This window comes from Nicotiana tomentosiformis, chromosome 11 (assembly GCF_000390325.3).
Source record: "Nicotiana tomentosiformis chromosome 11, ASM39032v3, whole genome shotgun sequence".
In the NCBI taxonomy this organism is placed as follows: Eukaryota; Viridiplantae; Streptophyta; class Magnoliopsida; order Solanales; family Solanaceae; genus Nicotiana; species Nicotiana tomentosiformis.
Window position 1 is genome coordinate 95388533 of NC_090822.1, and position 25879 is coordinate 95414411.

The window sequence follows — 25879 nt, forward strand, 5'->3', positions numbered from 1 at the left end:
TTTCTGGCAGTTTTTGGGTAAAAAATTTTCTTTCACTCACACAACTTCAACTTTTTTAAAAATAAAATACATGTAAAAATACAATTTCAACTTTTAAATTTTTTTTAAACATAATTTTAAAAATATTTATTTAAATTTCAATCAAAATCCAAACACGGCTAAAATACTTTGTCAGCGGTCGGTGTAACCCAAAAACGCCAATTTTGAACAATTCAAGTAGAGACTGAAGCACGTGATTTATTTGTGAAAGCTCATGAAAATTTGGAATTTTAGTGTAAAAAAACATTTGCAAACCCAAATTGGCCAAACTTTTTTATTTTCCCAATTTAATATGTCACCTTCTCGAATAAAACAAATATTTATGCCTCCACTGTATATATTAAACAATTGAGTCCCCCCAAGTGTAAAACGGTGCATATGTTCACTATATAAAAGGCCAACCAGTGACAACAATCAACAGAACAAAATACCCCTCTAGAGAAATTATTGCTTAGAAATAGTAAACCATGAATGTGAAAATTGAAAGCTCAAGAATTATCAAGCCTTTCTATGAAGGAACTCCACCTTCAACCAACACTCACATTTCCTTCAATATCTTTGACAATATTACCTATGATGCTTTAATGGCTTTAATTTACGCCTATCGTCCACCTACTCCGCCAACTTCCACCATTGAAATGGGACTTAGAAAAACCCTAGCAGTTTATAGGGAATGGGCAGGGAGAATAGGCCAAGATGAAAATGGGAATCGCGCGGTTTTTCTCAACGATGAGGGTGTTAGATTCATCGAGGCATCGGTCGATGCCACGTTAGACGAAGTATTGCCCTTAAAGCCCTCTCCTTCTCTGCTTAAGCTGCATCCTGGCATGAAGGATGTAGTGGAATTGATCCAAGTTCAAGTCACAAGGTTCACTTGTGGCTCTGTGGTGGTCGGGTTCACCGGCCACCACATGATAGCTGACGGCCACGCGGCTAGTAATTTTTTTGTCGCGTGGGGTCAAGCTTGTCGTGGTGTAGAGATTACTCCACTCCCTTTACACGATCGTGCTATTTTCCACACTCGTAACCCTCCACTTATCGAATTCAACCATGTGGGGGCAGAGTTCATGTCCAAATCAGTAAACAAGAAGGAATTCATCAAACTAGAGAATACAGAAAAAAACATAATTGTTCACAAAGTCCATTTCACCTTGGAGTTCCTAGGGAAACTCAAGGCAAATGCCTCTTTCATGAATGGGAAAACCAAGACTTATAGCACGTTCGAAAGTCTTGTTGCCCATTTATGGAGGGTCATAACTAAATCACGCGAACTAGACGGGTCACAAAATACGCAGATAAGAATCTCAGTGGATGGTCGCAGAAGAGTGGTACCAAGAGTGGCTGATGAATTTTTTGGTAACTTAGTTCTTTGGGCATTTCCAACATCAAAAGTGAGAGATCTTGTAAATGAACCGCTTCACTTTGCAACAAAAATAATTCATGATGCTATTACTAAAGTAGATGACAAGTATTTCAAGTCATTTATTGACTTTGCAAATCACGAAGTCAATGAAGATCTCATCCCAACAGCAGACATGAAGAAAGACACACTTTGCCCTAATTTGGAAGTTGATAGTTGGTTAAGGTTTCCATTCTATGACTTGGATTTTGGAACTGGTTGCCCTTTTGTTTTCATGCCTTCTTATTATCCAACTGAAGGTATGATGTTTCTTGTGCCATCTTTCATTGGAGATGGAAGTATTGATGCTTTCATTCCTCTTTACCATGACAACTTGCCTACCTTCAAGAAAATTTGCTATTCTCTTGATCTGAAAGCAAAATGAAAGGAGCTATGAGGTTTAAAATGAAATAAGTTTGTTTTATATTGTGTTTGTTAGCTTATTTGCACTTTGGTTATAATTTTTTCTCCAGAAAGTTTTGGATTTTGTGGATTGTCATGTTGATGAGAATTAAATCTTGGAGAAGAAACTATATTGTAAGTTGGCCTTTTCTGATTTTAAGTGATGTAGGAATGCATGTATATTTTTTGTATTTTAACTTGCGATCTTCCTCTCATACTTTGCTTCTCTTATTCCATGACATAACACAACATTGATATGGTTTTAACAAGTAACCCCAAGGTAACTGCAGAGGTCGCTTTAAGATTTTTAGTTTATGGGTTTTGCACTGCTATCATTTTTATTAGTGGGTTATATATATATATATATATATATATATATATATATATGAACCTTTTAACACAAAATACAAGTTTTGACTCGGTGGCGGCTCAAGGGTCAAGCGACTGAAGTAAAGGCTTTAGGGCCCCAAATTTTTCTTTTACTTTTCTATTCGTATTTTTATTGAGACCCGACTAACCTAGATTCGTAACACCTAATAAATGAGAGAACACGTTTTAATAAAAAAAAATTTTAACCACAGAACTCGAACCCAATATAAAAATTTCAGATAACTTTTAATTTAGTAGTGATGTAACCGTTTGAACAAAAAATGCAGAAAGAAAATCACTTCCCTAAACCCTTGTCGCGAATATAAAATTTTTCATTATTTAAATTTTACGAGTGATATCATTAGTGAGGTATTTATATGAATTTGATTCTATCATCTAAAATCAACAATATCTTAGGGGAGACTAAATTATTTATAAAAGAAACTATTAACAACTGATGTTAGGCCAAAATTCTGTACTTTTAACACATTACTCGACCTATACTTTGTTGGTTTAAGTGAATTATTGTGCGACAAATTGCGCTAAATTGTGTTGTTCTATGTGTAGGAACATCGGAATGAATCATCGATGTTATGATAATTTTTTTTTTTTCTTCTGAAAGGCCCCAAATTAAAGATTGGTTTTACGCCACCAATTTTCTTGGGCTGCCCACCACATCTATAAGGCTGACTCTTCCCCTATTTAACCATTGAGTACCTGTTTTGCACGAGAACAAGAAATAATTAATTTCGGAACTAAATTTAAGAAAGTTTATCCCATATTTGGTTGGAAAAAAGTTACTGTATAATTAATCTCGGTATTAATTATCGCGGGATTGTAGTATTTTTTGTCTCTATATAAAAAAGGAATAACTAATCTCGGAATAACATCTTTTCCAACCAAATGAACCGTGAATGCGGTGATGAGGGGTAAGTATTTTTATTTTTAATTTGTTAATTTATTTAACTCATGAATTCGAGTTTTGGAAATAAAATCTCCATTAATGCGGAGCATTTTAGTTCTCAAAGTTTAATTTTCTTATGTGAATTCATATTAGTCTTTCCCAAAGTAAATACCAGACAACTTGTGGAAAAGAGAAAAACAATAATTCCTAGAGTTATTTTCATCTTTGAGACTTTTGACAAACGCATTAGATTTGCACCGCATAGCGAAATTATGGAATTTAAAGGCGTTTGGTCCTACCTATCAATTGTTACTATCTTGCACACCAATGAAGGACTGGAAAATTCAATGTAGATAATTAATACCAGTTGCCTTATATACTCCACGGGACAATGACATATTTACCATTTGTAAGGTCAAACAACTTTTCTTTTTTCAATTTCAACTAACGTTCTTTCATATGTTATTTAATATTTTAAATATTCTTGGTCATAAGAAGTTGTAATTTTTAGTAGTACTACTTCCTTCCTACGGTGCTTCTCTAATCATGGCATTTAAAAAGATTAAGATTTTTTTTGACACATTAAGTCCCCTTTTAAAAAATATTTCATTCTTTTTCAAAATTAATTTTGAAAAATATGTTTGTCTATGAAATTTTGCAAGTTTATGAAACAATTCGAAAATGAATTTTTCAAAAACCAAAAAGTGGTATGCCCATTTATTTATAAAAAATTTCAGAAACTTTTTTCTCCACTCACAAAATGCAATATTTTTTCAAATGAAATATATGTCCAAATATAATTTTAAATTTTAAATATTTTTTTAATTTAATTCCAAATACTACTTTTCTCAAAAATTATAGTAATTTTATGTCCAAACGCTTGCTAAAACAAACAAACGTGATGGTTAAGACCTGAATAATTAAAATTTAGATAAATACATTTAATGATTGAGATTTGAATAGTTAAGATTCATATATGTGCAAATAAATGAAACTTAAAATTGCCAAACTAATTATTTTAGAGTTAATTAAGACATATAATGATGGATTGCATTTTCTTTACAAGTAAAGCGCGATCATGATTACAAGGGAACAAAGTTTAGATATGCATTGTCTTACGTAACACTAAAATTAATTGAAAGAGATGCGATGTGCATGTGAATTGAATTGATTTAACATTATATAGTTATCTCTATTGTTATTATTAGTATTCAGTACTATGAAAGTAATGTTGGGACCAACTTGCTATTAAACCTTAAATAAATAGAAAAAGACCACCAACTTGCTAATGGTCCCGGGCTAAACGGTCCTGGCCCGCGGGCTATGTGGACCCAACAGATTATTTTAAAAATATTTTATAGAAATTAAAGAAAAAAAGATGTTAATAAAAATATCTAACGCAATTCCTTGTAAATTTTATTATAGAATTATGACCTAAATTTTTTAATTCAAATTTAAAGACAAAAATATTGTAAAGAGATATTCAAAGCAATGCGTTGTAATTTTATTATAGCATTAAAATAATATGACAACATCTTTCTTAGTCTTACTCTCCCCTATGGAATGAGCACAATAAGGTGATAATATCACCATTGAGAAGAAAAAGAAACTAATCAAGATGTGCCAAAATATAAGTTACATAATACATACTAATTTTTATTCATACAAGTTGCATGGTATCTCTTACAAACTTCATAAATCCATTAAGGTCCGGAGGAATTTCCGTTGGTGGTGGCGAAAAAGAAGCTTGTTCATCACCGTTTTCGGGAGAAGCAGAATCCTCCGCAAGTTCAGCTAGCATTTCTTCGTAAGCTTCGTCTACCTCTGGTTGTAATTCAGCAAGTCCAAAATTTCTTTTTTCCGAATGGATCCAATCTCTGAAAAGTACTGAGTTTTCCAAGCTCTCCCTCATAGACACTCTATAATCACCGAGTTGAAATCTTGCTTGACTGAAAGCGCTCTCTGATGCCACTGTTGGAGCTTGAATAGTTAAAATGTCTCGGGCCATCCTTGAAAGAACCGGGAAGTATTTTTCTTTGTCCTTCTACCATTCCAAAAGATTAGAGGAGTCGTCGGGATTCACTTCCTCAATTCCCTGCGATAAATAAATTTCAAACTTATTTAGTTGTGAAAAATCACTACTAGTGGAACCTTGAGAACCCCTAAACCCCGTCCAAGCACTAAGTGCTCTTACTTCCGCACTTCTTTTAGATGATTGAGAATCAAAAGAAGAAGGAGTTGGAACATTTGGTCTAGCATGATCTAATGCAACTTGATAAGCATTATAAATAGTTTGAACATTTATTCTAATTGAGGCTATTGCTTCTGGAAGTTTAGACAACTCCTCATCTTCAAGTACTAAACCTTTATAAACAGTTTCATACCAAAATTGAGGACCTCCTAATTTCATACAAGGATTTAACAAAGCAGCAACACCATAAATAGGGGGAATAGGGAAAAAATATTTTTTAAACTTTTTTCTCATAGAATCAATAGCAAGTTTATAAATTTTCCCACCCTCTGAAAAATGAGCAAAATAATTTACAAGTTCTGAAATATAAACTAAACAGTTAGAAATAGTAGGATAATATTTCCCAGAAAATTTATTTGTAGCAATATAAATTTTTTCTAAAAAAATCTACAATCATTTTAACATTAGCCCAATCCGCTTTGTAAGGTGATCATCATCATCACTTACATGAGCATTAAACGTTGAGTTTATGGGGTTTCTATAGTCATATGTAACAACTAAACTTTCATACATGTAATTCCATCTAGTTGGACAAGGTTTAGGAACCTTTCTTTCTCTTAGGCCAAATTCATCGCATCTTTTAAAATATTCTCTAAGTCTACTTCTACGGTTTGAATAAAAAAGTCAGTTAAGAGCCATTTTAACTTTTTCAATTTCAATATTTAAAATTCTCATACCATCACCCATAATTAAATAGTAAATATGACAAATAATCTAACATGAAAAATGTTACTAGATGAAGGACTTAGCCTTAAAAGCTAACTCCTTGCCACAAGTTTTACACTTAGCCTTATTTTGTAAAATTAGTTGAGTAAAAAAAGGCCAAACAATAGATATTTTTGTCTGTTTGGTACGTTGTCTAGAAAATATAGAGGGCAGTAATATGAGTATCAGACAGAGCATTATTTGGATTATCACTAGTTGGATTAATTTCAGGAGCATGACTAGTGGGTGTATCGTCATTCGGTTGAGTTTCATCAAAATCTATTTCCTCCTAATCATTTTCATCAATAGTTGGATTAGAATAAAGAACATTCATTAATTCATGGTCTAATTGTTCACCAGCTCCAACATTATGGAAAAATTGACTCTCAGTAAATTGTAATAAACTATTATCACTATCAAGAATAGCAGGTGTAGGACGGATATGGGGTTTGGGTCGGAGAGCCGGGGCAGTGGAGGAGGAACAGATTGGCCACTAGATTCGCCACTCTTGGATTTTTCTTATTTTTATCAACAAATATTTTTAAGGAAGCCATCTTAATTAATCAAATAATAGAAAATGAATAAAACAAATAAAATTATAATATTAAAAATTAAGAGTTGGAACGAGTTTACCAAATTGACGAACAACTTGTTGAGAATTGATTATCGTTGAAGACTTGAAAACTTCAATTCACCAACGTCATAATTTTTTCAAAAATTGTAACAATAAAGTAAGCAATAGTAGCAATTATAGAAGAAAATTAGAGAGAGATTGAGAGAGATTGATGATTTTGTGAGAAAAATGAAAGAATGAGGGGGTATTTATAGTTGAAAATAGGGAAAAAATATAATTACAAAAAGTTTCGGGTTAAAACAAAGTTTGGAGGGGGGAGGAGGGGTGGGAGTTAAATAGCTATTTTGTAAATAGCCAACAACTATTTTTGGCAGACCCAACGACTATTTTTTAAATGCCCAAACGGGTAAATGTTTGTTTTAAATTTTTGACCGTTGGGACCGTTTGGACCCGCCAAGACCGGTCCGGTCCCGGTCCTAAATGGTCCCAGGCCTAGCGGTCCTAAAGTGAAGAACCGGCCCAGAAGATCGGACCAGGCCCACTTAGCCGGTTCTAACTGGTTCAGGCCCGTTTAGGCCTAGAAGACCATTTGGTTCGCGGTCCCGGGCCACCTATTTGCCACCCTTAGTCCGGAAACATTTCTCCGGCAAACTTCCATATTTTTCGGTGACCTTCAACAAACAAACGTAACTAGATCTAAACCCCCTTATCACCAACCTATGGCGCCACAAGTTTTGTCTTTTTTTTTAGTAAATTCCATTTCTTTCTTGTTTCTTTTATCTCTTTGGATTCAACAAATTAATTCATTTAAAATGAAATTAAAGCCTATAAACCCGTTGATAACGAAGGTTTTAGTGGTAGGTATGGAATTTAAAAAAACACATGTGAATGAAAAAGAAAAATTAAAAAATAGTGAAAAGTTAATTTATTGCATTTTTTGGCATGGCATTGACGTGGCGCTGACATGACATACGCGTGTGGAGCACCTCATGCCATGAAATTGGAAAGTGATATTAAATTCATTTTGTACAAGTATATAGAGGTACTAGGACACTCGAATGTTTGAAACAGATTTTTCCAAACAAATACTACATAATACTTTCTCTCTGTTCTATAATAAGTGATCATTTTACCTTTTTATTTTGGTCTAAAATAAGTATCCAATTACATAATCAAGAAGGAATTAATTTTATTTTTCCAAAATTTCCCTTTATTTACATATTCCAATGTGTCAAGGTAATAAATAATTAAGATTAATTTAGTGAATATATTTGTTTTTCTCTAGGAGTTCGTATTTCCTTAATGGGTGTGCCAAAAGTAAAATTGACACTTATTCTAAACCGTAGGAAGTACATGTTATGTATTTTTTTTAAGAACCAAACCCCAATCATCGATACATTGATTTTGGGTTGGGTTTTTAAATATTTTGGATATCTGACAAAAGTGAAAATAAAACAAAAAACAAAGGCGGAATACATATATACGATCACTTAAACTTGTCCTATATTTTCATCTAGCTACCTCAATTGAGAATTATTCCTATTAGATACTCCAATCTTATTGAATATGTATCTATTAGAAATAACAAATTTATCAGTAAACAAAATATGATGCGTGTATTTCACACGCATTGACGTGGAAAAAATTATAAAATTATAAAGAGGCACATGGCTTTTGGATTTAATAAAGTATTAAAAAACTTTTTAGCAAAAAAAGAAAAAGGAAAAATCTATTTAAAAAAGAAAAAGAAATCCCTGCCCAACTCCATTACGGTCGCCGGCGCCGTTGCAGCAAGTCCCCCTCCCCATCCTCCCTTTCATCGCCCAATTTCAGAAAACCTTTCATTCTTCCACCCAGTACCCTCCCTTACTCTCACTCCTTTTAAAGGAATTTTGGTGGTGATTTAAGGTGGAGCTCCGATGGCGCGCTCATGGTGGTAAATTGAAGAGAAGAGAAAATGTACGATGGGTAGAGGTGTTTGTGGTGGTCTGAATTTATTATGGCGGGTGCGGTAACAGAGCGTTGAAATGATATGGTTGTGTGGGTTGTTAGACAGTGAGGAGTGAGCTAATGGGGGGTTCGTTGGTGGTATTTCGTGGTGGAGATGAAGAAAAAAGATATTTGTGGTAAAAAAGGAGTTCTGCAGTGGCTCAAGGGGTTTCATAGTGGATGAAGTATTGGGTTCTTGTCCATAAGAATATGGTGGTGGCGTAAAGTTGATCCATGGTGGAAGGGAGGCAGATTGTGACAATGGTATGGTGAGATGGATGATGTTTGTGTGCTGCCAAGGTGGTAGGTCCCTTGTGGCGGTGACAATGGCAAACGTGGTAGTACGGTGACGTTAATGGTGGTTGTTAGAAAAAAGGATTTTTGTATAAAAAGAAAAAAGAAAAGGCATGATGTTTGAACTTGTCACGCGCTTAAGAGAAGTTTGGAACACATTTTATGCCATGTCAGCCTTTTATGTCTAATATGCACAAATTCAATAAGGCTGGAAAATCTAATAGGAATTCAGAATAATATTGGACTTGTGGGAAAGCTGAAGCATTGTTGTGTCTGGTGCAATCGCACATGCGCACTTTGGGCCACAAGTGCGGCACCGCAGAAGCGGCCATCAAGACGCTGAAGCGGTTCGTGGCATGCCCAGTTAGGACCGCAGATGCGGTCAGGGTTCCGCAGAAGCAGACTCGCACATGCGGTTGGGGAAGCGCATAAGCGAAAATGCCAGGAAGGCCTGGTGATCACAGAAGTGGACTTAGTCCGCAGGAGCGCGTGCACAGAAGCGCTCCTATATTGCAGGAGCGGAAGCGCAAATGCGCATTTGGTTCGTAGAAGCGGAAGTTGCTGGGCTAAGTGAGAACCATACCTGCGTTGGGAATTTTGCAGGAGCTACTGTGGGTTCGCACGTGCAAATTCACTGGGCAGAAAAGGCCTAAGTTCGAGGGTTTGGTTTCATTCTCCATTTTTGGACCTAGAGAGCTCGGATTGAGGCAAAAATTTGAGGGATTTTCAAAGGAAACATTTGGGTAAGGATTCTTGACTCGTTTTTGATTGCTTTACACTAATCTATCATTAATTTTTTCATTTAATTAAGGTTTTCTGTTGAGAAATTGGGGGGAAAAGGTGGAAAAATCCTTAGGCCAATTTTTGAGGTTTTAATCGATATTTTTGTATCGAATTTGAGTAATTTTGGGGCGATTTTTCAATTCTTTGCTAAAGTCATAGTTTCATTATTTAAATTAGTTTCATATAGTTATATTTATAGTATGTAATTATTTTGGCCAGATTCGAGCCGATCGGAGTTGGAAAGTCGAGGGAGAAGCATTCTTATCGATTGATTGAGCGAGATTTGAGGTAAGTGACTTGTCTAACCTTGTGTGGGGGAAACTCCCCTTAGGATTTGGTACTGTTATAGTATTTGCAATACGTGAAGGCCGTGTACACGAGGTAACAAGTGCGTACATAGACCGTCCATAGGGTTTCATAACACAATATACCTATGCGTTTCATAGACCGTCCATAGGGTTTCATAACACAACATACCTATGCGTTTCATAGACCGTCCATAGGGTTTCATAACACATTGAAAACAAAAGTACAAATACGTACATCTCATAACCTTTCACACCACATATCACCTAATCCGTACTTTTAACTACTTACAATATTATTATTTCATTGGCTCTCTTGGCCATACATATGATTCTTTATTCATGGTGCAATGGCCGTATTTCACATTCCACACTTTCATTTCTTCCCTTTCATAGATCATCATCATAATTATCAACAAGTAGAGTATTTCGAAAATCACAACTTTAAATTCATCAGTAATGAAGGCTTTTAAACACAATCGATTCCTTTCCAATAATTGGAGTAAAATGATTGGCAATCGAAGTACAAGTTAAAATCATACACAATTTTCACTCACGAATATGTAAGAACGCAAAACACATTGAAAATTACTTACAAAGCATAGCATTAGCTAAAACAGCCACATATGGGCATCACTTGAGTTCATAAACTTTTAGCCGATTATATTGTCGAAGTCAATTTTGGAATAGTTGAGTCAAAGCTCATTTCATAATTTTTCTCATATTATTTTATTTCATTGGCACCATTGGTCACAAGTATAACTTTCACTATTGGCACATTGGCCACACTTTATATTCCCAATTTACTGATTTAACTTCCAACCATCTTTATAGGTTATCAACAATAAGACATTCACAATCAAGACTTTAGGTACACGTATGAGCAATTAAGAGTCTTAAGAATACTGAGATTCAATAATTTGGCATACTAGCTTTCATTTGAAATACGATTCAAGCCACCATATTTTAATACGCAACCCATACTTTGAAACTCACAAAAACATTATGGAATTCAATTCTAAGAGAGAAAGTTTAGCCAACATACCTCAATTGAGCTTTTCTTAAATTACTACAACGTTCCGAAAATTCTAGCAATCCCAATCTATTTGAGACATAACAAAATTGAACCATAGTTAGGAAAATATTCATGGTCTCAGCTCATTTGAGCATTTTATCAAACACTAAGTGTGGATTTAGGTTCAAGATCCTTTTATGGAGGATTCCATCATCCCACAACCCAATCTTTACCATTTTTAGCTCAACAATCTTTCTATACCTTTTGATAACATATGTATGTAAAATAAACAACCCTCTTGCCCAGAAATTATCTTGCTTATCACCCATTTATAGCAAAAATTTAAAATTGAGGGTTAGGGTGTAGAATCTTACCTCTAGGATGAAGACCTAGTGAGTTTCCCTCCTTAATCTTCCAAAACTTGAGCAAGAATTTAAGAATCAATTATTGAGGAACACCTTCTCACTCTAGGGCACTCTCTCTCACTCTAAAATATCAGATTATACCTCAAAAGTGACCCAAAGAGTGTATTTAACGAAATAGGGTCGGGTTTTAAAAATTCAAAAATGGAGCTCCGGAACAAGGTATGCGATCGCATAACCGATATGCGGACTATATATCGGTCGCATAATTGGTTACAAAATAGCCAAAAGAACTGTCTGTGTATGCAGTCACTATGTAGTCCGCATAACTGTTATGCGGTCGCATAATGCACCACATAACAGTTATGCGGTTGCATAGTCGACCGCATAGTTACTTCCAACTGACCCAATTAACTGCCTCACTCTGCAGCCATTATGCGGTCCGTAAAGTAGTTCTGCAGTTGTATAATGGACAGCAGAAATGCCCTTTTTCGCCAAAAAATTTTCTTTACTTTTTGGTGCATTGTTCAACCCAAAAAGCCCGAGCCGCCAGCACCATGAAATATTATTTTCTTTGCAAACTTTACCGGGCTTTACACTTAAGTACTTTGAAATTTTCCGGGGTGTTACATTCTCCCCCGCTTAGGTAAAAATTCATTATTAGCATCTTATGCAACTTAGTTTGTTTCATACCACATTCGAGCATCCCCAAATTTGACTAACTCCCAAAATCTCCAAAAATTTCACCAGAATTTTCCTTGTAACTAGGCCTATCCACCTGTTAGAGAGCCCCAGAAATACATCCTAACAATATATACGTGTTCCAACAACGTAACATAATACAAAACAACACCAACTATGGCCTCACAAGAAATTATATTACCAGAACGGAACACCCTTAACATCAAATGTACAAATCATACATAATTCATAGAAAGAAACTCTTAGAATACTTTGTAAATACATAGATATTCAAACAAGTAAGGATACTTTTCTTTATTTCTTCCTTAGTTTCCCAAGTAGTCTCTTCAACCTGTTGGTTTCACCATAGCACTTGACGGAGGCAATCTTAACTTCCGGACTTATCTAACAAGGATAGCAAATAGTCGCTCATCATAATCCAATTATCCATTAACTCTACATTCTTACACATAGACACATAAAACATCGGGTAAATGGAGGTCAATAATAGGGAAACATCATTCTCATAGTTTGGCCTATTTTCTTCAAGACTTCATAAGGCCTAGTGTGACTACACATACTTTACCTCTATTAACAATTCACATAGCATCCTCATGGAGGACATATTGAGAATAACCCGTTCACTTTCTTCAAATCTAAATTTCCATTCCAAACACCCAAAGTAAACCTTTGGCAACCTCTAACAATTACTTTAAGATCTGCTAGCTTGAATATTACCATAAAACTTCCTATCCAATATATTTGATCACGAGATAATGTTTCTTCTTTGACATGTTTGAGCCTTCAACCCCCCATTGGTTTCTTTAAATATGAATAACGAGGTTCGAGATTGGCTAAAATTATTCAAAAATCCATCAAGGTACTGAGCACAGTATTTCAAGAGGTTATATCCTAAGAGACATGAAGGTTACTATCAATAGTGCTGAAATTATTAATCATTGTGATGACATCATTGATTCGACACATGAGGCATAGAGTTGCCTAGTAAGCATTGATAATGTAGGGACCATGTTCATGATTCTGAGATTTAAATAAATGAGTCATTTTAGACATATGGCATATGGGAGGTATAATCGGAAGGATAAAGACATTAGCGTCAGTTATTCTTGGAAAGCTATGAGTCATGAAGAGGAAAACAACAATTGTTTCATTCCATACGTGCCTTGTTTGGAAATAGTAGGCCTCAAAGAGAGATAACACTTATGTGATACCAGCCGCCTCCTGGGGTGTAGGGAAAAATCAGTTTAACTCGAAATGAGAATATTCTAACACCCTGAATGTGATATGGGTTTCAAAATACATGAAGTTGCATTATGCTCTTAACAATAACTAGCAAAAAGGAATCTCTGCCACAAGCCTACGAGGATGAAAAAGAAGTTGAGAGCACTTGTAATATTATTATCATTCTGACAGCTTAACCTTTTATAATAGTTGATCCTATATGAGAGGACTAGAGATACGACGAATCTGTATTTCAATTCAACATGCTCATGATATGTGTTAGAATCTGAAACATTCACGAGTGAAACCACATAGCTAGGATATCAAAATATTGGGGTTGAGGGACTTACTTGCTGTCCCTTGACTGTTGGGGCAGTGCCTTAGCTGGTGGCCCTTGACTCCGCACCCGAAACATTCATCTATGCCACGCTGGCACATCCCCAAATGATGCCTCCCACACTTCGGACATGGGGGGCTTTGCTGCAGCTGAGAATCCCTATTTGACTGGACCTGGTGATTAGACCCATGGTTGCCTTGCTTACTATGGCCCCACCGCTGCTGATCAGTCCCCGATGGTAGTGCTCTAGCTGAAGACTGAGCAATTGACTGCACGGGTCTGGATGACACTCTCCTATGTAATGCCTTTCCACCATTACCCTCACTATATGAGCCACTAAGATTGCCCGTGGATCGGGTCTTTTTGTTATTATCTAGCTCTCTCTATCTTTTCAACTTTCGATCCTCTGTAGCTTGAGAAAACGCCACCATTTTTCCATAATTCATATAAGAATTCAAGGCAGCCGTAGCGGCCTCATTAATTACCAAGGGACTAAGTCCTTGCACAAACCGGCACACTCTAGCCTCCATAGTGGGCAACATGTAAATAACATACTTGGACTGGTGCGCGAATTTCATATGGTACTCCCATACACTCAGGCTACCTTGCCTCAGGCTCTCAAACTCAGCGGCATGGGCCGCCTTAGTTTCAACAGGCAAGAAGTGGTCAATGAAAGCATCGGTAAACTCACTCCACCTTGCCGAAAGGCTCCCTTCTTCACGGGACTCCTCCTATAGTTCAAACCAAGAACACGCCAACTCTTTCAGGCGGTAGAAGGCCAATTCCACTGCCTCTGTTTCAGTAGCATGCATAACTCTGAGAGTCTTGTGCATCTCATCAATGAAATCCTGGGGATCTTCCTCTGGATTAGTACCCGTAAACATTGGAGGATCTAATTGAAGAAACTTGTTCACTCTGGAACTAGCAGATTCCCCTGGCTGACTGGAAGGAGTAGGCCCAACATTCAATCTCTGGACCTGAGAATCCACTATCTGTGCCAACATCTGTATGGCTCCCCTAACATCAACATCAGAAACACCAGAATCGAAAGCTAGAGCTGGATATGGAACTGGAATACAAGTCGGAGGGACCGTTGCACCCTCAGTAGGTGTAGGGACATGTGCAGTCTGATCGATTGTGGTAGTATCAGGAAGTGTAGTAACTGGAGGAGTATTCTCACTCCTTGGGTGCTCACCCGCATCATTAAATATAGAATCAGCTGCCACTCCTGGGGTGACATTGGCCCTTTGGCCAGTTCTTGCATTCTTCTTAGGCGCCATATACTGAAAGTTAGAGTAAAGCACCAGTTAACGGAGGAACAATGTTACAATCAGCTTTATCGCATGATCAAGGACATGAAAGAAGGGTATTATTCCTAAATGCCCATGTAGCATCCTAATTATAGATGTGGTCAACAACACACCGATAATAAGGACTCTACTAGACACGGCTCCGAGACATCTTAGGACACTTTAAAACCTTAGGCTCTGATACCAAGTTTGTCACGCCCCAAAATCGAGGAGCGCAACCGACGCTCAACCGAGTGAACCCGACTGAGCAAGCCTGTTAGATTTCATTCTACCCAAATTCATTCGTGAATAAAGAGGAGATGTACTCCGTTAATCAAATACTGAATAGATTTCATTAACCGCTTCCATTTCATTCCCATTAACAACATCATTCAATATTTCCAAAATAGTATGAGTTTATAGATTTAATGAAAAACATGTTGCCAAATACCAACAGTTCTAATCAAATTCCCAACATCAAATACCACCCACAACCTGTCTACGGAGCCTCTAAGTACAACTAAAGAGTAATATGGAAATGCCGACAAGAAGGCCCCGACTATACCTCAACCACAAAGTACATGAGAAACAAAAGTTATATGACCCCAAAATGAAGTGGGGATCACCAAATTGGCTGAAAGGAGTGTACTGCTATCACTGATCAATGCCACCTGCTGTTGAACCACCTGCATCCATTAAAGATGCAGCTCTCCCGGCAGAAGAGACGTTAGTACTGTCGAATAGCACTAGTATGTATAGCTAGAAATCCTCTTTCAAAATAGAATGCTCATATGATCTATACGTGGAATACATAATATAATATAATTGAAACAACCTGTGCAAACAAGGACAACAAAAGGGACACCTATTGTCTGTATTAATAATGTGTCTCATTAGACCGTCCTTAGTGTTCACATATCATATTATACACTTATGCGTTTCATAGACCGTCCATAGTGTTTATTCATACCGTACATCTATACCTCTTATACACAATGCACCTATGCATTTCATAGACCGTCCATAGGGTTTCATAACACAATATACCTATGTGTTTCATAGACCGTCCATAGGGTTTCATAACACAATATACCTATGCATTTCATAAACCGTCCATATGATTTCATAACACAATATACCTATGTGTTTCATAGACCATCCATAGGGTTTCATAACACAATATACCTATGCGTTTCATAGACCACCCATAGGGGTTCATTACACAATATACCTATGCGTTTCATAGACTGTCCATAGGGTTTCATAACACAATATACCTGTGCGTTTCATAGATAGTCCATAGGGTTTCATAACATAATATAACTATGCGTTTCATAGACCGTCCATAGGGTTTCATAACACATTGGAAACAAAAGTACAAATACGTACATCTCATAACCTTTCACACCACATATCACCTAATCCGTACTTTTAACCACTTACAACATTATTATTTCATTGGCTCTCTTGGCCATACATATAATTCTTTATTCATGGTGCAATAGCCGTATTTCATATTCCACACTTTCATTTCTTCCCTTTCATAGATCATCATCATAATTATCAACAAGTAGAATATTCCGAAAATTACAACTTTAAATTCATCAGTAATAAAGGTTTTTAAACACAATCGATTCCTTTACAATAATTGGAATAAAATGATTAGCAATCAAAGTACAAGTTAAAATCATACACAATTTCCACTCACGAATATGTAAGAATGCAAAACACATTGAAAATTACTTATAAAGCATAGCATTAGCTAAAACAGCCACATATGGGCATCACTTGCGTTCATAAACTTTTAGTCGATTATATTGTCAAAGTCAATTTTGGAATAGTTGAGTCAAAGCTCATTTCATAATCTTTCTCACATTATTTTATTTCATTGGCACCATTGGTCACAAGTATAACTTTCACTATTGGCACGTTGGCCACACTTTATATTCCCAATTTACTAATTTATTTTCCAACCATCTTTATAGGTTATCAACAATAAGACATTCACAATCAAGACTTTAGGTACACATATGAGCAATTAAGAGTCTTAAGAATACTGAGATTCAACAATTTGGCATACTAACTTTCATTTGAAATACGATTCAAGCCACCATATTTTAATACGCAACCCATACTTTGAAACTCACAGAAACATTATGGAATTCAATTCCAAGAGAGAAAGTTTAGCCAACATACCCTAATTGAGCTTTTCTTAAATTACTACAATGTTCCGGAAATTCTAGCAATCCCAATCTATTTGAGACATAACAAAATTGAACCATAATTAGGAAAATATTCATGGTCTCAGCTCATTTGAGCATTTTATCAAACACTAAGTGTGGATTTAGGTTCAAGGTCCTTTTATGGAGGATTCCATCATCCCACAACCCAATCTTTACCATTTTTAGCTCAACAATCTTTCTACACCCTTTGATAACACATGCATGTAAAATAAACAACCATCTTGCCCAGAAATTATCTTGCTTATCACCCATTTATAGAAAAGATTCGAAATTGAGGGTTAGGGTGTAGAATCTTACCTCTAGTATGAAGACCTAGTGAGTTTCCCTCCTTAATCTTCCAAAACTTGAGCAAGAATTGAAGAATCAATTATTGAGGAACACCTTCTCACTCTAGGGCACTCTCTCTCACTCTAAAATATCAGATTATACCTCAAAAGTGACCCAAAGAGTGTATTTAACGAAATATGGTCGGGTTTTAAAAACTCAAAAATGGAGCTCTCGAACAAGGCATGCGATCGCATATGCGATATGCGATTACATAACCGATATGCGGACCGCATATCGGTCGCATAATTGGTTACAAAATAGCCAAAAGAACTGTCTGTGTATGCAGTCACTATGCGGTCCATATAACTATTATGCGGTCACATAATGCACCACATAACAGTTATGCGGTCGCATAGTCAACCGCATAGTTGCTTCCAACTAGCCCAATTAACTGCCTCACTATGCGGCCATTATATGGTCCGCAGAGTGGTTCTGCGGTCGCATAATGGACCGCAGAAAGGCCCTTTTCCGCCAAAAATATTTCTTTACTTTTCGGTGCATTGTTCAACCCAAAAAGTCCGAGCCGCCGGCACCATGAAACATTATTTTCTTTGCAAACTTTACCGGGCTTTACACTTAAGTACTTCGAAATTTTTCGGGGTGTTACATTCTCCCCTGCTTAGGATCATTCGTTCTCGAATGAGGGTAAAAATCCATCATTAGCAACTTATGCAACTCAGTTTGTTTCATACCTCATTCGAGCAGCCCCAAATTTGACTAACTCCCAAAATCTCCAAATATTTTGCGAGAGTTTCCGTTGTAACTAGGCCTATCCACCTATTAGAGAGCCCCAAAAATATATCCTAACAACATATACGTGTTCCAACAACGTAATATAATACAAAATAACACCAACTGTGGCTTCACAAGCTATTATATTACCAGAACGGAACACCCTTAACATCAAATGTACAAATCATACATAATTCATAGAAAGCAACTCTTAGAATACTTTGTAAATACATAGATATTCAAACAAGTAAGGATATTTTTCTTTATTTTTTCCTTAGTTTCCCAAGTAGTCTCTACAACCTGTTGGTTTCGCCATAGCACTTGACGGAGGCAATCTTAACTTCCGGACTTATCTAACAAGAATAGCAAATAGTCGCTCCTCATAATCCAATTATCCATTAACTCCACCTTCTTACACATAGACACATGAAACACCGGGTAAACGAAGGTCAATAATAGGGAAACATCATTCTCATTGTTTGGCCTATTTTCTTTAAGATTTCATAAGGCCTAGTGTGACTACACATACTTTACCTCTATTAACAATTCATATAGCATCCTCATGAAGGACATATTGAGAATAACCTGTTCACTTTCTTCAAATCTAAATTTCCATTCCAAACACCCAAAGTAAACCTTTGGCAACCTCCAGCAATTACTTTAAGATGTGCTAGCTTGAATATTACCATAAAACTTCCTATCCAATATATTTGATCACGAGATAATGCTTCTTCTTTGACGTGTTTGAGCCTTCAACCCCCCACTGGTTTCTATAAATATGAACAACGAGGTTTGATATTGGCTAAAATTATTCAAAAATCCATCAAGGTACTGAGCACGGTATTTCAAGAGGTTATATCCTAAGAGACATGAAGGTTACTACCAATAGTGCTGACATTGTTAATTATTGTGATGACATCATTGATTCGACGTCAGGCCCGAGCCACTAACAGTATCCACGTCCTCTGAGATCTTGTTTTGAGTGTGGTGTCACTATCATATGGTGAAGGATTGCCCAGACTCAGGAAGGTTGCACCTCCGTAGACCTCTCAGGAATAACGTGATCCACTGGGACCTTAGGCTATGGTTACAGCACCAACTACCACTCCACCTGCTCAGTCAGCTTGAGGTGGAGGTCAGCAGGTAGAGGTCGCCTTAGAGGGGAGGGCTAGGCCAGATATTATGCTGTTCCTGCTAGAACGGAGGCAACTGCATCCGATTCTATCATCACTGGTATTGTTTTGGTCTGTCATAGAAATACATCAGTCTTATTTGATCCAGGCTCCACTTATTCCTATGTATCATATTATTTTGCTTCGTATTTGGGGGTATCCCATGATTCTTTGAGTTCTTCTATCTATGTGTCTGCACCTGTGGGTGATTCTATTGTTGTTGACTGTGTGTATCGGTCGTGTTTGGTTATTCTTAGTGGTTTTGAGAACAAAGCTAATTTATTGTTGCTCAGTATGGTGGATTTTGATATTATTTTGGGCATGGACTAGTTGTCTCCCTATCATACTATCCTTCATTGTCACGCCAAGATGGTGACGTTGGTTATGCAAGGTCTACCGCGGCTAGAGTGGAGTGGTTCCTTAGATTATGTTCCTCGTAGGGTTGTTTCATTTATAAATACTAAGTGGATAGTTGAGAAGGGGTGTGATGCATATCTGGCATATGTGAGGGATGTTAGTGCTGATACTCCTACCGCCGAGTCAGTTCTGGTAGTGAGGGATTATCCATACGTATTTTCAACGGATCTTCTGAGCATGCTTCCCGACAGAGATATCGACTTTGGCATTGATTTGTTACCGGGTACTCAACTCATTTATGTTCCACCTTATCATATGGCCCCACTAGAGTTGAAGGAGTTAAAGGAATAGTTGCAAGAGTTGCTCTATAAAAGCTTTATTTAGCCCAGTGTGTCGCCTTAGGGTGCTCCTATCTTGTTTGTAAAGAAGAAGGATGGTTCTATGCGAATGTGTATTGATTATCGTTAGTTGAACAAGGTTAGAATGAAGAACATGTATCCATTTCCACATATTGATGACCTATTTGATCAGCTTTAGGGTGCCATAGTGTTCTCTAAGATCGATTTGTGTTCAGGCGATAATCAGTTAAAGATTTGGGAGCCAGATATCCTAAAGACTACTTTCAGGACTCGGTATGGTCATTACGAGTTTCTTGTGATGTCTTTTGGGCTGATCAATGACCCAACAACATTTATGCACTTGATGAACAATGTATTTTAGCCCCATCTTGACTAGTTCGTCATTGTGTTTATTGATGACATTCTGGTGTACTCCCGGAACCGGGAGGATCATGAGTAGCACCTGAGGACTGTGCTTCAGACCTTAAGAGAACAAAAGTTATATGCAAAATTTTCGAAATGTGAATTCTTCCTAGATTCAGTGGCATTTTTGGGTCATGTAGTATCGAGTGAGGGGATCAAGGTAGATCCGAAGAAGATTAATGCAGTGCATGGTTATCCTAGACCGTCCTAAGCTACGAAAATCCAAAGTTTTCTTGGCTTAGCGGGGTATTACCGTCGATTTGTAGAGGGTTTCTCGTCTATTGCAGGACCTATGACCAGATTGACACAGAAGGGTACTCCGTTCAGGTGGACTGCAGAGTATGAGGAGAGCTTTCAAAAGCTCAAGACTGCTTTGACTACAGCCCCAGTATTGTTGTTGCCTACTGGTTTTGGGTCCTATACGGTGTACTGTGATGCGTCGCACATTGGTCTCGGTCCAGTGTTGATGCAGGATGGTAGGGCGATGGCCTACACATCTAGACAACTGAATGTGCATGAGAAGAACTATCTTGTCCACGACCTTGTGTTAGCAACTTTTGTTCATGCCTTGAAGATCTGGCGACACTATTTGTATGGTGTCCCTTGTGAGGTCTAAACTGATCACCGAAGTATAAAGCATCTATTTAAACAGAAGGATCTTAACTTTCGGCAACAGAGGTGGTTGGAGTTGCTTAGGGATTATGACATCACCATTCTCTATCATCCCGGGAAGGCCAATATGGTAGCCGATGCCTTGAGTCGTAAGGCTGAGAGTTTGGGCAGTTTAACATATCTACCAGTAGCAGAGAGGCCGTTAACTTTGGATGTTCAGGCCTTGGCCAACCAGTTTATCAGATTAGATGTTTCCGAGCCGAGATGGGTTTTGGTTTGTGTGGTTTCTCAGTCTTCTCTTTATGATCTTATCAAAGAGCATTAGTATGATGACCCCTATCTACTTGTCCTTAAGAACACGGTTCAGCACGGTGATTCCAAGGCAGTCACTATTGGAGATTACATTGTGTTATTGATGCAGGGCAGGCTATGTGTGCCTAATGTATATGGTTTGCATGAGTTGATTCTCCAAGAGGCTCACAGTTCGCGGTACTCCATTCATCCAGGTATCGCAAAGATGTATCAGGACTTGCGGCAATACTATTGGTGGAGGTGGATGAAGAACGACATAGTGGATTATGTAGCTCAGTGCCTAAATTGTCAGCAGGTGAAGTATGAGCATCAGCGTCTTGATGGATTGCTTCAGAAGCTAAAGATTCCGGAGTGTAAATGGGAGCGGATTACTATGGATTTCGTTGTTAGGCTCCCACGGACTTAGTGGAAGTTTGATGCAGTTTGGGTGATTGTGAATAGATTGACCAAATCAGCTTATTTTATTCCTATGGTTACTACTTACTCTTCGGAGCAACTGGCTTAAGTTTACATTCGCGAGACTATCAGGCTTCATGGCGTGTCGGTATCTATCATCTCTGACCGGGGTACGTAGTTTACATCGCGGTTTTGGAGAGTCGTACAACATGAGTTGGGTACTTGGGTGGAGTTTAGTACAACATTTCACCCTTAGAAGGACGGGCAGTTCTAGCATACTATTCAGATATTGAAGGATATGATTCGTGTGTGTGTGATGGATTTTGGGGGTTCTTGGGATCAGTTCTTACCACTTGCGAAGTTTGCCTACAACAACAATTATCAGTCATGCATATAGATGGCCCCGTATGAGGCTTTATATGGTAGGCGGTACCGGTCCCCGTTGGGTTGGTTCGAGTCGGGTGAGGCTATACTATTGGGTATAAACTTGGTTCAGGATACTTTGGAAAAGGTTAAATTGATTCAGGATCGACTTCGTACAGCCCAATCCAGGCAGAAGAGTTATGCGGATCAGAAGGTTCGCGATGTTGCATTCATGGTTGGGGAGCAGGTCTTGCTCCGGGTTTCACCTATGAAGGGTGTTATCAGGTTCGAGAGGAAGGGAAAGTTGAGCCCTAGGTATATCAGGCCTTTTGAGATTCTTGAGAGGGTTAGAGAGGTGGCTTACAGACTTGCACTACCACCTAGACTCTCTGCAGTTTATGCAGTATTCCATGTTTCTATGCTCCGAAAGTAGCACGACGATCCGTCTCATGTGTTAGACTTCAATTCAGTCCAGTTGGACAAGGATCTATCTTATGTCGAGGGGCTGGTGGCCATTTTGGATAGGCAGGTTCAAAAGTTGAGGTCAAATAACATCGCTTCAGTGAAGGTTCAATGGAGGGGTCATCCGGTCGAGGAGGAGACTTGGGAGACGGAGCATGATATGCGTAGTCATTATCCTCATCTTTTCACCACTTCAGGTATGTCTCTATACTCGTTCGAGGACGAACGTTTGTTTTAAGAGAGAGAGGATGTGACGACCCGGCCGGTTATTTTGAGAGTATTAGCCCCGAACCCCTATTTATTACTCCCTCTATATCATTTTGTGGTTTTGTGACTTGCCATGGTGTTTGGTGTCTTGTTCGGGATAGTTTCGGAGTGGAAATGAGAACCATAGTCCCTAGATTGGAAGTTTTCTAGGAATTTTTCGTAGTTTGAATTGTATGAAGATAACTCAGGAATAGAGTTTTGATGGTTCTAGTAGCTCCGTAGGGTATTTTTGATCTTAGGAGCATGTTCGGATGTTGATTTGGAGGTTCGTAGGTCATTCCGGCGTTAATTGGCGAAAGTTCGAAAATTGGATGATTTTTGGAAAGTTTGACCGGGAGTGGACTTTTTTTTATATCGGGGTCGGATTCCGATTCCGGAAGTTGGAGTAGGTCCATAATGTCAATTGTGGTATGTGTACAAAATTTGAGGTCAATCGAACTTGATTTGATAGGTTTCGGCGTCGAATGTTAAAGTTAGAAGTTCTAAAGTTTATTAGGCTTGAATTGATATACAATTCGTGTTTTTAGCGTTATTTGATATGATTTGAAGTCTCTACAAAGTTTGCATTATGTTTTAAGACTTGTTGGTGTATTCGGATGAGGTCCCGAGGGCCCTGGGTGATTCAGATTGAATCAGGAATAATATTGGACTTGTGGGAAAGCTGAAGCATTATTGTGTCTGGTGCAATCGCACATGCGCACTTTGGGCCGCAGGTGCGGCACCGCAGAAGCGGCCATCAAGCCGCAGAAGCTATTTGGGCCTGCCCAGTTGGGACCGCAGATGCGGTCAAAGTTTCGCAGAAGCGGACTCGCACATGCGGTTGGGGAAGTGCAGAAGCGGAAAGGCCAAGAAGGACTGGTTATCGCAGAAGCTGACTTAGTCCGTAGGAGCACGTGCACAGAAATGCTCCTATGTTGCAGGAGCGGAAGAGAAGATGCACATTTTTATCCGAAGAAGTGGAAGTTTCTGGTCTAAGTGAGAACCACACCTGCGATGGGAATTCTGCACGAGCGGCTGTGGGTTCACACGTGCAAATTCACTGGGCAGAAAAGGCCTAAGTTCGAGGGTTTGATTTCATTCTCCATTTTTGGACCTAGAGAGCTCGGATTGAGGCAAAAGTTTGAGGGATTTTCAAAGAAAACATTTAGGTAAGGATTCTTGACTCGTTTTTGATTGATTTGAACTAATCTATCATTAATTTCTTCATTTAATTAAGGATTTGGGTTGAGAAATTGGAAAGGTGAAAAAATCCATAGGCTGAATTTTGAGGTTTTGATCGCGATTTTTGGATCGGATTTGAGTAATTTTGGTATGGGTGAACTCGATATCGAATGGATGTTTGGATTTTATAATTTTGGTCGGATTCCGAGATGTGAGCCCGGATCAACTTTTTGGGGTGACTTTTCAATTCTTTGCTAAAGTTGTAGTTTCATTATTTAAATTAGTTTCTTATAGTTATATTTACAGTATATAATTGTTTTGGCTAGATTTGAGTTGATCAGAGTTGAAAAGTTGAGGGAGAGGCATTCTTATCGATTGATTGAGCGAGATTTGAGGTAAGTGACTTGTCTAACCTTGTGTGGGGGAAACTCCTCTTAGGATTTGGTACTATTATGGTTTTGAAATACGTGAAGTCCGTGTACGCGAGGCGAGGAGTACATACTCGAGTTAAATGTTAAAAATCCAATTCTTACTGAGTAGTTTCCTATTCAATTTCTTAACTGAGTTGCTCTAGCATGTGTAGTCATCATGTTTAGCCTAATGTCGCATGTCTACATATCTTAACTCTTACTTGCAATTTGTGCAACATGCTTAGTTGAATTACCTACTTCCTTGATTTTGTATTCATTCCTTAACTGTAGGATTCCTTGTTGTAATTTCGTTGTTCCATTGGTTATGAGTTGTATATTTACTTTTGGAACTACAAGGCGGTACCTTAGGAGCGCACCTGCTGCATATTTACTTTTGGGACTACGAGGCGGTACCTCAGGAGCCCTCCTGTTGTGTATTTACTTTGGGACTTCGAGGCGGTACCTTGGGAGTGCCCCTGTTGTGTATTTACTTTGGGACTATGAGGCGGTACCTCAAGAGCGCCCTTATTGTTTACCTCTATTTGCTGTGTTGTTGTTGTTTCTTAACTTGTAAGTATCTTGTTTTTTCCTCACATGTTGTAGTTGTCTTCCTGAACCCCGTGTTGTTATCTTTCTGTAAATCTTCATTGTTCACTTCTTAGTCATTTCATTATATTATTATATTTTCTGCCTTGTTTCCTATTATTTCCAGTAGGGCCCTGACCTGACTTCGACACTACTCTAGTGAGGTTAGGCTTGACACTTACTGGATACCGTTATGGTGTACTCATACTATACTTCTGCACATCTTTTTTTGCAGATTCAGGTACTGCTTACCAGACCATGTACCAATGAGCTAGCCCGTACGTGGAGACTTCAAGGTACATCTTCCAGCGTCCGCAGACCTCAGAATCCCCTTCTATCCTTATAATGTTGTTTTCCTTATTCTCATGAGACCCTGATTTATAGAGATACTTAACATTTCTTTTTAGAGTTTGTGACTTATTTCTACCGGATTTTGGGAGTTGTAACTATTTTGAATCGCAGTTCTTATTTATTTCAGATGTTGAGATTGAGTTTCAGCTTTATATTCAGTTATTCCGCAAAATTGTTAGGCTTATCTAGTCTTAGAGACTAGGTGCCGTCACGACATCTTACAGAGGAAAATTGGGGTCGTGACACATCCAAAATTTGCACGTGTCCCCTGAACGAGAATTCGATACCATAAAGCCTTCTCCTTAGGCCATTTCCAACCCTACTCCATTTTTGCCTCCAAATTCCATTTTGAAGTTAAAAATAGAGTAATTTACTCCAACCATCTCCAAATTTGCCGCCAATAGTATTACTCAAATTTGATGTGATAC

At 37.9% G+C, this 25879-nt stretch overlaps 1 protein-coding gene and 1 long non-coding RNA gene across 2 annotated transcripts; both read left to right on the plus strand.

Moving 5' to 3' along the window:
* Window positions 1-410: 410 nt before the first annotated feature.
* LOC104116773 (agmatine hydroxycinnamoyltransferase 1-like) lies at window positions 411-2037 on the plus strand. Its single transcript, XM_009627711.4, has one exon. It carries the CDS (start codon window positions 507-509, stop codon window positions 1821-1823), a length of 1317 nt encoding a protein of 438 aa, XP_009626006.1. The 5' UTR covers window positions 411-506; the 3' UTR covers window positions 1824-2037.
* A 6095-nt stretch (window positions 2038-8132) lies between these two features.
* Window positions 8133-25603, plus strand: LOC138900910 (uncharacterized). Its single transcript, XR_011412252.1, has 3 exons — window positions 8133-9669; window positions 9929-9997; window positions 25336-25603. It is a non-coding gene; the product is annotated as an uncharacterized lncRNA (long non-coding RNA).
* The last annotated feature ends 276 nt before the right edge of the window (window positions 25604-25879 follow it).

Coding starts and splice junctions, on each gene's coding strand:
- LOC104116773 (XM_009627711.4), top strand. CDS start 507: ATGAATGTGAAAATTGAAAGCTCAAGAATTATCAAGCCTTTCTATGAA.